At 33.1% G+C, this 17,500-nt stretch overlaps 1 protein-coding gene across 1 annotated transcript in view; it reads right to left on the bottom strand.

The window, feature by feature from the left end:
• LOC137651796 (protocadherin beta-6-like) overlaps positions 1-17,500 on the bottom strand; it is a 75,821-nt gene that overhangs the window by 39,024 nt on the left and 19,297 nt on the right. Inside the window, exon 2 of the mRNA XM_068385013.1 lies at positions 7,994-8,061. Coding sequence (XP_068241114.1) covers positions 7,994-8,061 — 68 coding nt within the window. The remainder of the gene's footprint in view (positions 1-7,993; positions 8,062-17,500) is intronic.

Genomic DNA, 17,500 nt, shown 5'->3' with positions numbered 1-17,500 from the left:
CATGTGTAAAAAAACAAAGGGGGGGGGGGACCACATGACTTGACTTTCCCTTGGGTTGTCCAAGTCATAACCTTGGTTGCTCCTTTCAGCACTTCAAGCTAAGAGAGCTTAGGTTGCCCCGCGTAACCAGCAATTAGTGTAGAATGATTATTCATGCAAATTTATCCACTCTTGGTTCGATTTGGCCTCGTGCGTAGCTTTCAACAAGAACTCGTTCCTTTCTTTTCAGCCTCGGAAATAAAAATTTTGCTTTAAAGATATAGGAAAAAAAAGTTTAGTCTATTATCTTGTTTTATTATTATTATTATTATTATTATTATTATTATTATTATTATTATTATTATTATTATTATTATTATTATTATTACTTACTGGGCTACAACCCTATTTGGAAAGCAGGATGCTATAAGCTCAAGGGCTCCAACAAGGAAAATAGGCCAGAGGAAAGGAAATAAAATAGTTATGTCATAAATAAATTATGAAAGATTAAAAAAAGCAAGATGAATAGAAATATGATAGAAAAGTGTACCCGAGTGTAACCTCAAGCAAGAGAACTCTACCCTAAAACAGTCTTACTATCGGTTTGTCTACCTATTTTCTATCCTTTCCCTTAGACAGATGGAAGACGACTACAAGAGAAAAGGAGGTGTCAGGTGTATGGGTGTAATTTGTCGGTCCTACTGATTAGGTTCTTCGCTTGGCTCCTCCGATACCCCATTTTTCAACCACTGGACCCACCTTTAAATATGGGTAAAAAAATAGAATCTGGTAAAACCTTGAAAATTTCGTTTCTACTCTCATTAAATGAAAACATGTTGTAGAATATGTTTTTGTTAAATGTATAATAATGTTTATGGGAACTGGCGCTATGCAGCGTCATGGTGTTGAATAATATGTATAATATCAGGGCTGCCTTTGCTGTATTGTGCTAAAAGGGTAAAATAAAATATGTTCATGATCATATCAATTTAAAGGTTTAAGGATTAAATGCCACCCATGAATAGCATAAGCAAGGGACAGTGACAATGACCAAGCGACTAACACTATGTACATTTGATCAACGCCCAAGCCCCTCTCCATCCAAGCTAGGACCAGGGAGGGCCAGGCGATGGATGCTGATGATTCAACAGGTAGAACTATAGGCTCCTCCAAACACCCTCCCCACCCATCCTTAGCTTACAAGGATGGTGAGGTTGCAGACACTACAAGAAACAATCGAGCTTGTGTGGGACTCGAACCCCAGTCTGATAGATCACCAAGCAGGGATGTTTCCAATAGGCCACCACTCATTAAAAAAAATTCAAGCATCCACCTCGCAGAAGCAACAACAACAACAACAACAAAACTAATAATAATGATAATAATAATAATAAACTCTCCTGCTCTCATACTAACAACTCACAGGATATTATCGAAATCACAAATAAAACCCACCTATTAAAATAAAAAGAAGAGCAATTACCTATCTTTTCGACTCGGTCGTAACGAGCCGAGCTGCCAGAAAACAAATAACTCTGTTCATCCATCACACAGGCGTTGGCTTTTTTCCCCAAACTTCGAACGAGACAGCCCACCCGTGTAAATCACATTTAACGCTTTTTTTTTTTCCTTTTTTTGAAGATACTTTCCATTATTTTTCCCTGATGCAACATTGCCATCGGCAGAAATTTGATCACTGGAGTGCAGCATGTTCTCATATTTTACCCATTTACTTTATTATCTATCTATCTATCTGTCAATCTATCAAATTTCTGTTAGTGTTTTCATCTATGATAAACATCGTTACTAACAGTACCATCGGCAGAAATTTTGTCAATGGAGTCTAGCAAGTTCACATATTTTTTTCTATCTACTTTACTACTATCTATTTATCTCTCTCTCTCTCTCTCTCTCTCTCTCTCTCTCTCTCTCTCTCTCTCTCTCTCTCTCTCTCTCTCTCTCTCCAATAAAAAAACGAATGTTTTCTTCCATCTACACCTGAAATAAACAGTCTTCGCATTTTTTTGTAACGGAATAAATAAAAAATATAAATGATTCCTAAAAATAACGTATATCCGCGTTGATACTGACACCATCCTGGGATTTAATAACTGACAGTACCCTTAAGCATTACCTGCTAGTAATGCGTAGATGCACCTCATTACCAATGTCCTTGCAGGTCATGACAGCAAGTCACCGGCGGTCTTTATCAGTCCCCAAAAAAGGAGAAACTTGTAAACTTATTATTGTTAGTTACTGGCAGTGGCCACGGGGTTAACATTGATTGCCGTGGTGGTGGTATGCCAGAACCTCCTTTCAAAGCATTTGCCGGTTTTATCTTGTTGCCACCTCAACGGGAAACTGCAAGCATTTCCCAAGACATCATTTGCAGGCCGATATAACCAGCAGCTTTGGATTTTACCAAGATGAAGACGCTTTCGGCACTATGTTTTCGAGGTCAGATGATTTCCAGTGCAGTCGTTTCAGCAGGTTGAGCTTGGAACGTAAATAATGCTTGATTTCTAATTCTGTAAGAAGGTTTTCAGCTTCTAAAGCTCAAGGCATGTTAACTGATGTACCCAAGAGCTTCTAATGTTATAAGATGACCCATTACCTTAAGGCCACAAAGCCACTTAATTTCAGACAAGGTTTCTGTGTTGTTGCTGCTGAAGCAGCGAATCAGGGCCAACTTGCTTTTATTTAATAAGGATAAACAGGCGAAACGCTGCACGCTGAAATTCCAAAAACTGAAGGCTTGTTTAGCATGCGAAAGATATGAGATGACTGAACTTAATGAAAGTCATGGCTAACCTAAAAAACATTAATTACTATGACAATTTCATTAGGAGTTTTACCAATAATGAATAAAAATAAATTCCAACTTCGCAAGTAAAAAGAACTTTTTGAAAAAAAAAAAAAAAAAAACATGGGGATTTGTACACCATCAAAGCTTTATATGAATACATTTTATTTACAACTTTTATTTACAAATTCAAAAAAATGTTAATCATTCCAGTTTTCCCGTTACTAATAACCTGGAAATTTTAAATATAAGCAACGCAATGTCTGAATTTACTAAGAATGTCTAAAACATAAGAATGAAATTCAAACAATTATTCTAATGAATGATAAAAAAGGGTAACCCATTTAAGTGGTGTCATTTGTAAAACTAATGTATATCGGAAGCAGGATTTTATAAATATATAAAAATTCACAAATGGCAATTTTTGTAAAAGGGATTAGAAACAGAAACCTAGAGCTTGAATCAAATGAATATCTTTTCCGTATATATATATATATATATATATATATATATATATATATATATATATATATTATATATATATATATATATATGGACATGTCTGAGGCTTTTATCCTGCAGTGGAATAGAATCGGCTGCATTTGTTGAGGTTGTTGTGTGTGTTTTATATATATATATATATATATATATATATATATATATATATATATATATATATATATATATATATATATATATGTATATATATATATATATATATATATATATATATATATATATATATATATATATATATATATATATATATATATATATATATATATATATATCAACTAACAGCAATGAAATGAACATCTAGATAAACATTGTGATCGACATGCAAAAAAAAAAAAAAATTACCTTTTTTTTCCAACTCATCTTCAGTTCCAGCAATCGAAATCTCTTATGGAGTTTTTGATTAAGTGGGAGACTGATATGTAATTATCCCAATTTGTAGCCCCAAAGAGAACGCCGACGAGCCAATTAACACGATCATGATGATCGTATGATAATGTCAAGCATAAACCATCAAATTTCTCTCAAATCTGATTTAAACAAAGTGAAAAAAAATAGATGTGTAAAAATAAATTAAATGGCTGATGTGCAAATACAGATTCTGACATGATGAACAAATAAATAATCTGACAAGGAAATATAAATGAATAATGAACTAATATAGAAATAATATAGATAAATATGAATAACTAATGAATAAATAACAAGATTGTCAATGAAATAGAAATGACTGACTACATAATAATAAAACAGAAAATAATAATTTATAAATGAACTAATAGAGAAACAATAAAGATAAAGAACAAAGGAAATATTTAATAAAAAAAAATAGGTAAACAGCAAAATAAAAAGAAATACTGGTTAAAAATGATAAAATCATTGATTGGTGAACTAATAGAGAAACAATAGAATTAGAAAACAATACAAATAGCGAATAAAAAAAACTGCAAAACAGCCAGACAAAAACAAATTACAGACTTTAAAATAATAGAATAATTGATTGGTAAACTAATACAGAAACAATAAACATAGAAAACTATAAATAACGAATGAAAAAATAGCAAAACAAGCAACCAAATAGAAATTGCCGACTCCAAAATAATAAAATAATTGATTGGTGAACTAATAGAGAAACAATAAAGATAAAAAAATATATAAAAAACAAATGAAAAAATAGCAAAACAGCCAATCAAAAAGAAGCTACAGTCTCCAAAATAATAAAACGAACATCGCAAAATAAAACAAATGGCTGATGAAGATGAAAAGAAATGAGACGAAAAAAGCCATATCGAAAACGAGCAAACGAACAAATAAATCCCGTAACGAGATTAAACAACGATTGGAACCAAGGATCGGAACCAGGAACCAATCTCATGCTGAAGAGAGGAAATTAGCAAAGTGATTAAAAGAACTAATTTGATGGGCAGAGAGATTGTTAACCTCGGTCGCATACCCGGTGACGGACTCGATGTAATGATTTTCAATCAAATTATTTTCAGGATAAGTACCTATGAGAATTCGATTTGCAATCAGGCAAGATATAATAGCCCCATGAACCAAAGCTAATATATATATATATATATATATATATATATATATATATATATATATATATATATATATATATATATATATACATACACACACACACACACACACATAAATATATATATATATATATATATATATATATATATATATATATATATATATATAATATATATATATGGTCATTGCTAAACATAACAACTCGGTCATTTTCCCGTCCCTCGGATAGGGGGGAGAGGGGTTAGTCATACCCTGATAAGAGGTGGTTGCTATATCTGTCTAAATATGTAGCTGTCCTTTTTGACGGGTCACTTACGCCAGTATATAATAAAATTATTAATCATAAATGAAGTCACATGAATAACGAAATTTTGTCACAAGCTTAACTGGTAAATGTTTATACGTAATGGCATGCGGGCGCGCACGCACACTCCAAAAACGAGTTTACCTTGACATTGCGTGCTTGAGGTTAATGTAAATTGAGGCTAGTGGCTCCATTCGTCCATTTATGGGCTCTTTGGCCTGTCTCTTTATACTCCCATTTCCCAGGACAACAACGAAAACCCCCATGTTAACCCCCCCTTCTCTCTCTCTCTCTCTCTCTCTCTCTCTCTCTCTCTCTCTCTCTCTCTCTCTCTCTCTCTCTCTCTCTCTGGCTATAAACTACACTCTTAAAGGTTTGAGGTGATGAACTCCGGGCTGTCAAGGATGGACATTATGTTATCCATCACAAGGATTAGGTGGGAGTAGATACCATGCACTTAAGTCTGAGATTATACGAAACGCAGTTTCTAAATGATATTTCCTAGAAAAAATAGATACATAGATAGACTTATACATTATGTTAATGCATATGTATACATATTGCTATTCTATACACAAAAATATAAATAAAACTGCATCCAAAACATGAAAATTCTAATTCACAGAACTAAAGAAATAGCAACTTCAATCCCAAAGTCAACAGTTATTGGGCCTAGGATTATCTGTCGATGAAAAAAATTTCTAGTAGGCCTAGGTACAGTTATAACCGAAAGTAATAAACTTTATTGATTCAGGCGTTGAGTCTCCCCATAAATGATATAGCTTCTAGAGGGTAACACACCACCGATCATTTTTCAAATTCAGTTTAGGCCTACAGGATGGTTCGTGCATCGACCAATATTGACATCGAAACTAAATTATATTTCAATGAACCCACAAGATACTAAAAATCGTCAGTACAGAACAATGCCAAAACTAATGAAGCATCAGATATTCATAATATTTGAGGCTCCTATAATCATTACTTTTCTTGTCTTATTGTGAACAATTATTTACCACATCTGATTGCTTCATATCAGTTTTATTTACAAACTTCTACATTAAACAAAATTCATGACGGCAAACGTTAAGAATTAGGTGAAATTAACTATTTACTATGGTTACTCCATTACCAAAAACAAGGGTCAACCACATTAACATTGACAAGGGGCTAAGCTGACTGGTTCTAAATTTGCCTGTAAATTTTATGGCAACTTGTAAGCGCATACTCAAACCTGAGTAAACTCTCTAGAAACTCGTCTGTTTATTAAAATATATAAAAAGCATAACTTCTATATAAAAAAGCTTAAAGATTCTTCCTCTATATCTGTCTTATATCTATAACAAAACTATGCATATTCTTTTTTATGGGCCGATATCCTATTTATGACAAAATAACAGAAGTAATGTCGAGATCTCCATAAACTTTAAAACACGAGAGGAGAAAGAAAGAAGGACCAGAGGCATATCATATTTCATATATGCAGATTTATTCGACGAAAGGATGTGGCCATATCGTATGATAAACGTCGGGCCATAAACCAACGGCCCAAACTTCATTACTAGCAATAAACATGAGAACGGATTTTTGTTGAAATGAGTGGGTCGCTGCTGGCCATGCATTGAATATTCCATATATTACTGCATGGAGAGAGAGAGAGAGAAGAGAGAGAGAGAGGAGAGAGAGAGAGAGAGAGAGAGAGAGAGAGATAGATAATTTATTTACACTAGAAAAATTAAAATATTCCTTACCACTAAATAAATCAAATTATTCCATGTCTGGTAAACGATGCATAATAGTTCTTCGAGGCATAGAAGAAGAAAAAGAAGAACAACAACAACAAAGAGAAAATCTCAGTTACATAAATGAGAGAGAGAGAGAGAGAGAGAGAGAGAGAGAGAGAGAGAGAGAGAGAGAGAGAGAGAGAGAGAGAGAGAGAGATTCTTCTCACTAAAAAAATTAAATATTCCATGTGGCGTAACCGATGCATAAGTTCTCAAACTTAGAGAAGAAGCAGAACAACAACAAACAACAACAGCAAAATCTCAGTTGTAAGAGAGAGAGAGAGGGAGAGAGAGAGAGAGAGAGAGAGAGAGAGAGAGAGAGAGAGAGAGGTGAGAGAGAGAGAGAGAGAGATTCCTCACACTAAAATATGAAATATTTCATGTGTCGTAACTGATGCATAATAGTTCTCAGACTTAGAGAACAACAACAACAACAGAATCTCAACGTTATAGAAATGAAAGTCAAATCAACCAAATCTCACTATCTCTGTAAAGAAAACCGTAAAACACTTGATGTTGGCGATAAGATTCCATCACATTTTACAGACAGAAGACAAGAGGGAGGTTAACCCTTCAAGAAAACAGGTTCTCCATTTTAACAGACATTGAATCGTTCTTTCCCATGTGACGCGAGACGTCTAACTGCCTTTTTAAGGCTCGGAATTCCCACTGACCCTAAAAGCGACAGAGCTTCGCACGGTGCCAAGACTTCTCCTTCTTCCCCTTCTTCTCCGCCTCTCTCTATTTGGAGGAGACATTACAAGTAGGGAGAGTGAAAATGAAAGGGAAAACGAGCAATGCAAAGGGCCAGAAATACAGGAAGTTAAGGGATGAAGTCGCATGTTTAATCATAAATGGGCAGACCAGCCATTTAAAGATATTCAAAACAGTTTGTTTATTCCATTTCCGGTGAGTAAAATACTTACAAACATGACTACGCGTCTAAAATGATAAAATTTAAATTTATAAGAAAGATGAAAAGAGAATACATAAATTGAATAATGAAATGTGATTAAAAATTACAATAAATATGATTTTATAGATATACAAATTACTTACATTGTCCAGAATACTTTCGTTTCACCCGATCCCACACCGGTACAGAAAAGCGAAAAGTGACCACCAACCTGCAAAAAAAGAAAAAAAAATGTATATAAACATATTTCAAGAAATATATTATCACATAAGATAAACTATGAAATGCAACATTATTTATATAGTTTAAACAAATTTGATAAAATACTTTTAAACCAATATTACGGTACAGGATCCTGGACTTCATAAGAAATGAATAAAATAAACAAGTAAAAATATTTGTAAATAAATATATGTTAGGAAACATATTGCCACATTTGAAGATAAAGTATGAAAAGAAACATTCCAGTCTTTTAAAAAGTAACCTAATAAAATAAATGCAACAATATTTCAGTCTTCAAAACAGTAACTTGACAAATAAATGCAACAACCATTTCAGTCTTTTAAACAGTAATTTGACAAAAAATAAATGCAACATTTCAGTCTTTTAAACAGTAATTTGACTAAATAAATGCAACATTTCAGTCTTATAAACAGTAATTTGACAAAATAAATGCAACAACATTTCAGTATTTCAAACAGTAACTTGATAAAATACTTTTCAACTTATATTACAGTATATGCTCCTGGAATTAATATGAAATAAATAAGAATATTACGCAACAAATAAATAATAATAAAAAAAAAAATACTGCATATCTTATTCCCCGAAACCAACACAACACCCACAACTGGCCAACGTCATTACTGCTCGAGTGACATCTTAACCTGAATTCCCCTTTGAAAACACGTTCCTTTCCTCTGACTTCCTTGGCATTACAAAGACCAAAATGGGCGCGACGGAGGCTGCAACATCGTTGCTTTTTTCAAGGTAACTGTCAGAAGGTGTTTTTAAACTGATGGGATCTTTAGCTTCTTGATGACCTTATCCTGACAGAAAAGGATTCCCCGAAGGGCGTTTCCGTAATAAGGTATAATGGGTGATATTGTAGATACAATCTGCGCCAAGCAGAAAACAATCATGTCCAAATATTATCATCAGAAGAATAAACAACTAGCAGTTTGATGGAATTGAATTAACTTTTTTTAAAATAAGAATTATGGGAACATGAGCTCTATTGATATAATAAGTGACTTATTTGTTGTTATGGTGAAAAGAATATAGCAACAAAACAACTAAAATATCAATATAGAATTAGTTTGAAAAAATAAAACGCAATATCAATGAAAAAGTATAAAGCATGCAAAACAAAGTTATTGTAGTTTCACTTGCTGGTTGAGCAGCGTAAGCAGATAAACTTTTACAATCTTTGTATGATTCAATATTCAGTATATGGAGTGGGATTTAGATGAAAATATTTCATTAGTAAAATCATAGAAGATTTAATAATAAACATAATTGAAGATAATTGTTTGCACGTGAATAAATCACATAATTGGAACCTAAAAACTTCAGATAAAAAATCCTTTACTAGAAGAGCTTTTAATACTTTTTCCAAACTACCTGATGCCTTCAAGAAGCTTAACTTCATAACTCTACCATTCGACTAAGTAAACAATAACCTTCAGAATGCAACACTAAACAATCATAACTTATTCATAAACTTTAAATGATGAACCAAGAACTTCTTATCAGGATTGACTATTCTATCTGTTTCTTATTTCTCTTCCTCTTGGTTTTTGAAATTTTTGTAGTTTATATATGAAAGATCTATTCAATGTTGTTACTGTTCTTAAAATATGATGTCATAAATGTTCATCACTTCTCATGTGGTTTATTTATTTCCTTGTTTCCTTTCCTCTCTGGGCTAATTTCCCTGTTGGAGCCCTTGGGCTTACAGCATCCTGCTTTTCCAACTAGGGTTTTAGCCTACCTATTAACAATAATAATAATAATAATAATAATAATAATAATAATAATAATAATAATAATAATAATAATAATAAATAATAATAATAATAATGACTTATCCTATAAATTTCAACTGTCTGTACCAATAACTACGCATCAGATAATCCCAGCTAAAAAAAAAAAAGAAAAAAAATTAGTCTGAACGCTTTGATCGTTAAGCTTCTAGCCAAAAAGCAAACAAACACAGTTCTCCTGCACTTCTCTTGTTGCACGGGTTCTCACAAGCAACACAGCAGTCTCTAAAAGCCTTGTCTTCGAGCGGAGACTTATCTTCCATAATCCATCACGACTTGGAAACCGCCTCCTCCCTAGAACACAAACACACACACACACACACACACAGAATTGCTTCTCTTCTTCTTCTTCTTCTTCTTCTTCTTCCCCACCGAATGTAGAGAGCACAGTTATCAACTCGCTCTCGAGACGAAAGACGTAAATAGAGAAGGCAGAACATTAAAATCGCCTAAAAACGATTGTTTAAAGATTGGAAAGGTTATAGTGTGTTGCTGTAAATGCAGAACCTCCAACGAGATAGTCATTTGATTTAGACAGGTAAACAAGAGGGCATAATTAGTCATTTAATTTAAGCAGGCAAAAAGGCATAAATAGTGATTTAGTTTAGGCAGGTAAACAGAAGGCATAAATAGTGATTTTGTTTAGGCAGGTAAACAGAAGACATTTTAGTTATTTATTTACAGGTAAACAGAAGGCATAATAAGTCATTTAATCTAGACAGGTAAACAGAAGACATAGTCATTTCATTTAAGCAGGTAGACAGAAGGTATAATTAGTCATTTAATTTAGACAGGTAAACAGAAGGCACAATTAGTCATTTAATTTAGATAGGTAAACAGAAGGCATAACTAGTCATTTAATTTGGACAGATAAACAGAGGGCATAATTAAGTCATTTAATTTAGGCATGCAAACGGTAGGCATAATTAGTCATTTAATTTTGGCAGGTAAACAGAAGGGATAATTCGTCATTTAATTCAGGCAGGTTAACAGAAGGCATAATTAGTCATTTCATTTAGGCAGGTAAACAGAAGGCATAATTAGTCATTTCATTTAGACAAGTAAACAAAATGCATATGTTACTCTTGAGAAACTGAGATTAGAACATAGATCATTAAACCACTTTGGTACATAAATGATCAGGTCAGAGAAAAATGCTAAAAGTGATTAAGAATACCACCGGTAATAACAATACTGATAATAACAACAGCATCAGGAGACTGCAAAAATTAATCCACAAAAACGATGCCTTCTCAAAAGTTCAATTCCTATATCTTTCAACTACCTAATTGCTCATCACTAATGATTTTGTTATAAAAAATCACAATTTTTTGCAATTTTATAAATCAATAGACAAGCAAATTAGCCGGAAATAAAAACTACCTACTTGGCAGGACAGGATTAGAAATTAAATTATAAGAGACTACTCGAGTGCCATATGTGGTTGAGATCATGGTGAGGGGTAGATGGAGATGGGTTGGATATGCTCTTGGCACTCCCCCAAGAGAGATTATTTCACCAAACGTTTAACTGGGCTCTACAAGGCACAAGAAGAGTTGGAAGACTCAGACTTACATGGCTGAGGACTATAAAGCCTGAAGTAGGAGATGATGAAAGGGGAAGTATTGATTTAAACGCTCAAGATAGGGACGACTGGCAAAATCTAACCGAGGCCCTTTGCGACAAAAATTTTAAAATATCTATGAAAACAATAACTTATAAAGAAAAGAGACCAGGAGGTGCCGTTGCACAGACAATGCCTTCCCAACAACTCGTTCAGCACAGCTCGCTGGTCACCTCGAAAACTCCACAAGAAGCTTAAATAAGGGTTATCGAATATGTCACATAAAACACGGAGCACAACAACGCCTAATTTTCTATAACAAAAAAGGGTCGCAGCAAGTGGATTGATTTGTTTCGATCGGTAGACGACTTGGGAAATTTATTCGCGTTGTTTAAACTTCCTCCGAGAGGCCTTCATCAACATGTTTCGCTATGCAATTGGGGACGGCTGTGGTGCCTTATATGGCGAGGTGGGAGGAGGAGGAGGAGGAAGAGGAGGAGGAGGAAAAGGAGGGGGAGGGGAGGGGGAGGGGGAGGAGGAGGAGGAGGAGGAGGAGATCTACAAAAGGAGCTCTAGACAGATGGCGATACCACCAGCATGCTTTTAACCTTTAGCGAGAGAGAGAGAGAGAGAGAGAGAGAGAGAGAGAGAGAGAGAGAGAGAGAGAGAGAGAGAGTGTGTAATATTGATTTACTAGATAATTAATGTACACAAATACATAAATATGTGTAGCAAAGAATGTATAAAATTCATAAACATACGAAGAACATAAACGAGGAGGCAAGTACAATCGGACAAGTCTTGCAAGCCGAGACAAAGAAAGGGAGAAAGGGAAAAGAGACGAGCAAAAAAGAGGAAACCTAAACCAGATTAAAAACAACAAAATGAGCGAGAAAAGGAACGAAGATAGTAAAACACAGCAAACGTCTAAGAGGTACGAACGAAACAAGAAAAAATAATAAGAGCAAATGTTGTCAACCCATATTTAAATCACTACGAAAAGGTTAAGTTGGGTTAGGTTAGGGGGACGAAAAGACTATGATTCATCATGACAAGAATCCAGATGATATAAAACCAACTGATGATTCTTTAAAGATAATCAAATTATCAATAAACGATTCTCCATCTCTCTCAAACAACCCAACCCCAAAAAATAAATTGAGGTGATAAGATGTATGACTGAAACAAAAGACGATGCAATGAGAAAATAATTAGGGAGGGAAGAAAAGGACTAAAATATTAAAAGAATAGTGATGGGGAACCCAAATAACGATAGACTGACCATTGAGGGCGTCCATTGAGGTCGTAACGCCAGAAAGAGTATTCTTTTAGGTTTTCAACAATTATCTACTAGGGGGACTGGATCCCCAAATAATAATAATAATAATAATAATAATAATAATAATAATAATAATAATAATAATAATAATAATAATAATAATTAATAACAATAATAATATTTACAATAATAATAATGATAATAATAATAACAATAATAATAATAATGTTTATTGGATAAAATATTTATATAAATGGGAATTATAATAAGGATTCAGTCCAAACCCATGTGGAACAAAGCTCTTCGGGCAATAGTAGATCTATAACGATATTGCAAATAAGAAAAAAGGAAAATTCACACACATACACACACACACACACACACACACACACATATATATATATATATATATATATATATATATATATATATATATATATATATATATATATATATATATATATATATATATATAAGATTAATAGCCCTTAACAGAATGGAAGTGTATATTCCTATAATAAAGAAATGAGGTACATGTAATGGTATACACTTTGTAAATGTTAAGCAAAGATTAGGACAGAATGCTGAGAATACAATTAAGTTTTATTAACAGAATTTCATACTAATAAACACTGATATTTGCATTTATGGTTAAGTCAGCAAGTATAACATTAACAAACAGAGAGCTTTAGTACACATATAACGAGAGATTTATATACGATTTCTTAAAATATCGAAGGGAAGAATAATCAAACGAAATACATGAATATTGAGATAAATTATTACAATTCAAAAGATTATATAAGGAGAGATTATGTTCAGATTCTTAAAGATGGAGAGAAAAAAAAATATATCCGGTCCCCCAAAATATAAGTCACGAAGAAAGAGAGTTATGCGAGGAGAAAAAAAACCAAGACGGATTTATAGGTATGGGAAATCGTGACCCATATTCTGTGGAAGGGTTTAACGATGATGGATAAAGGTGAATTCATAATGAAATAGGAAAAGGTTATGAAAAGTGGGAAATTTAATTTATTAATCAATTTTATTTTTGTAGGCCTCAAATGACAATATAATCGTAGGCTAAAATTTCATGATACAGAGATGATGAAAAGTGGGAAATTTAAATTATCAATTAATTTGATTCATGTAGACCTAAAAATGTCAATATATTCGTAGGCTAAAATTTCATGATACAAAACAGACGAAAAGTGGTAAATTCAATTTATGAAATTATTTTTATTTAGTGTAGGCCTAAAAATGACAATATACTCGTAGGCTAAAAATTCATGACACAAAGATGATGAGAAGTGGGGAATTTAATGGTTCAAATTGATTAATTCGATTTTTTTTTAGATTTCGATTTTGACTGAGATTATACGGTGGGAACAGTTTTCAAAAGTAAAATGTTATAGCAACAGATATAGGCTAATTAGCCAAATTCTGATATATAAGATAGGAAAATCAGGAAAAGAAACAAGACAAACTAAAGTCGAGAACTGAGAGACGAGAGTAATGCAATTAGAAAAAAAAATAAGATGACGATGTAATAGATAAACATTGGAAAATGAAAAAAAAAAAATAAAAAAAAAGTTTAAAATATTAAACAATGAAAATTCAAATAATATTAAGACTAATAAAAACATCCACTCACACAAATATGGGTTTTACATAAAATTTAATGAACTATCAATTACATCTAAAAGAGCAATTTCAGCACCAGTAAATACTCTTCGGTTGCTAAGAATACAGCGAGAATACTGCGCATGTTCTCAAGAATATACTCCCGTTTTCAAGAGACAATTTTATACCTTAATTACATGTTAGATACACTCTACCAATCCTTATTCTTACTTCTGGTCTGGGCTAGATAAGGGTATATGATAATACATCCCACTGGCCTTTGCATTAGTATATATATCACTAACAAAAGACATCTTAGCTGCAAATATTGTCCGGTTCAATAGGACTGTTTGAAAAAAGTTAAAAGCAAATACTGTTTTAGTGAAGATATGGGAAAATGGATCCTAAAGAACAATAGGAGTCTATAAGAGGAATAATGCTGACGCAAAAAAACTATGTAAATAATACTATTATGAAATGAGGCGCTCAAGGGAGTTGAAAGAAATGATATAAAACCATTATTATTATTAGTATTATTATTATTATTATTATTATTATTATTATTATTATTATTATTATTATTATTATTATTACAAGGCAAGCTATAAGCCTAGTTGGAAAAGCAAGATGCTAGAAGCCCAAGGGCTCTAACAGGGAAATATAGCCCAGTGAGGAAAGGAAATAAGGATATAAATAAACTAATAGAGAAGTAATAAACAATCAAAATAAAATACTTTAGTAAAAGTAATAACATTAAATTACAATGGAGACAATATGAGCCATAATAACTTGGATGTATATATAAAGATTAATAAGATTAGGTATTCCATGTACGAATAAAGAATATACAAATAAAACCTATAAATACACGAAAGAGAAGAACACAAATACAAGAGGATAACAATTCAGATGAATACTAATCAAATGAAATCCTGATCATCCGGCTTCAAAAGAGAGTAATTCTTATGGAGCCAATATGATCTTCTCGTCTTAGTTTACCATAACAAATTACAGTACTGCTCTTAGTGCGAAGAGCGTGACCGAATAACCGGCAGACGTCTGAAGACGATACCGTCAAAGGTCAGGTGTGGTCAGGGAGTATCCGGTTTGGGGTCACGTCATGGTCGTGCTTGTGTTGAAAAAATTGCAAAAGGAAATTTGACTTAAATAGAACACTTAACAAATAAGGCAAGCAATGAAAAAAATGACAAACACGGGATGATAGCAATTTTGAAAAATGGATTTTAAATGTATTCATAAAATGCGTGGGAAGGAAATATAGAGAAATATGTATATATTGAGTTAAATTGTCAATAAAACTACCGGTACAGGAATAAAACCTTTGAATACTGATTTTGTAGGGACGATATCACTTTGCTCCCTAAAGCCAGGGAAAAATAAAGGTACCATTTAAGCTTCGGGAAAAATAAAGTTACCATTTAGAAAAAGAAAGGTACCATTTAGATAAATAAAAGGTACCATTTAGATAAATAAAAGGTACCATTTAGATAAATAAAGGTACCATTTACGTAAATAAAGGTACCATTTACGTAAATAAAGGTACCATTTAAAAAATAAAGGTACCATTTAGAAACATAAAGGTACCATTTAGAAACATAAAGGTACCATTTGAGCCTCATCAATAATCCCATCTAATGGCATTGTAATGCTTAAGATAAAAAAAAAAAAAAATAAAAAAAAAAGCCACAAAAAACAACTATAACATCAACGACACCGAATCTCTCGGGCCGAAGGATGCACACAACCGCACGGAATACCTGCGACCATATAAGAGGTCCAAAAATGGGACCAACAACATTTACATACACGACCCACGCCTAATCGTTACAAACGAGTTCTGAGAGGAGGAGGAGGAGGAGGAGGAGGAGGAGGAGGAGGAGGAGGTGCTGATAGAAATAAAGGAGGAAAGGAAGAAGGCATAAAGATGAGATGCAAAGGAATAGCATGTGGAGGAGCTCAGAAGAAGGGGATGGGTATAAAAAAGAGATGAGAATAAAAGAGGGAGGAGATGGTGTTTGAGGAGAGTCGGCTAAGCATAAAAGGATGAAAGGTTTTGCCGAGGACAAAAGATGAAGGAGGAGGAGAAGGAGGAGGAGGAACTATATCCAAAGAGATGTAGGATAATAAGAGAGAATAATAGGAAGACCGAAGAAGCAAAAAAGAAAAAAGTAAACGAATGGAAAAAATGAGCCATGAAGAGGCAGGCAGGTACAAAGACCTAGAATCAAATGAGTATGGCGAATGCAGAGAACTAAAAGATAAATAAAAAGAATAGGAAGAAACGTGGGAAACTATATTAGCACGAAAGGAAGAGGTACTCGTGAAAAGGAAAAGGAACCACTTAAAAACATCAAACGAAAAATGGCTTCGAAACGGTTGGTATTTTAAGTATATTATGATTAGCACGAAAAAAATAAGTAAAGGCATTTTATTAGTATTCTTAATACTAAAATTTGATGAATATTTATTTAAAATAACATCTGAGCATCAACAAATTATGAATTATTATCCATAAGTTCATAAGATCAAATAAAAACTTGATAAAAAAAAATTTGCCTATTTATGTATCTTCAGATTTTGTTTCAGATTCAGTGGAAAAATACATAAATGCCTTATCGAAAAATTATCTCCTTTCTCTCATTCTCACGTGAAAAATTGTTAAATTCAGTTAGTTCTCTCTCTCTCTCTCTCTCTCTCTCTCTCTCTCTCTCTCTCTCTCTCTCTCTCTCTCTCTCTCTCTCTCTCTCTCTCAAAGCAAAAAGTCACGACGATCGGCGCCCCCAATCGCTGAAATAGTAGCAATTCCTTCCCGAAGGAAGCCAGAGAGGCGCTCTCCTACATCCGAATCGACAATTTTCTCGAAGAAGAAGCTCAGAGGGAGAAACGTGATCTCCAAGGCTGTAATTCTTTCTAATTCTTCGCAAAAAAAAAAAGGAAAAAAGAAAAGAAAAAAAATGTACCGCTAACCGGGTATGCCTAATTTCATGCGTGACCCCAAAACTAATTGCTAATTTTTTTGTCTGATTAGATACTGTTTTTTTCTTTATAACTGTTCTTACACACATGAGCACACGCACACACATATAAATATATATATATATATATATATATATATATA

This window comes from Palaemon carinicauda, chromosome 13 (genome assembly GCF_036898095.1).
Source record: "Palaemon carinicauda isolate YSFRI2023 chromosome 13, ASM3689809v2, whole genome shotgun sequence".
In the NCBI taxonomy this organism is placed as follows: domain Eukaryota; kingdom Metazoa; phylum Arthropoda; class Malacostraca; order Decapoda; family Palaemonidae; genus Palaemon; species Palaemon carinicauda.
Note: the sequence above shows the minus strand (reverse complement) of the source record. Positions and strands in the feature narration are given on the sequence as shown.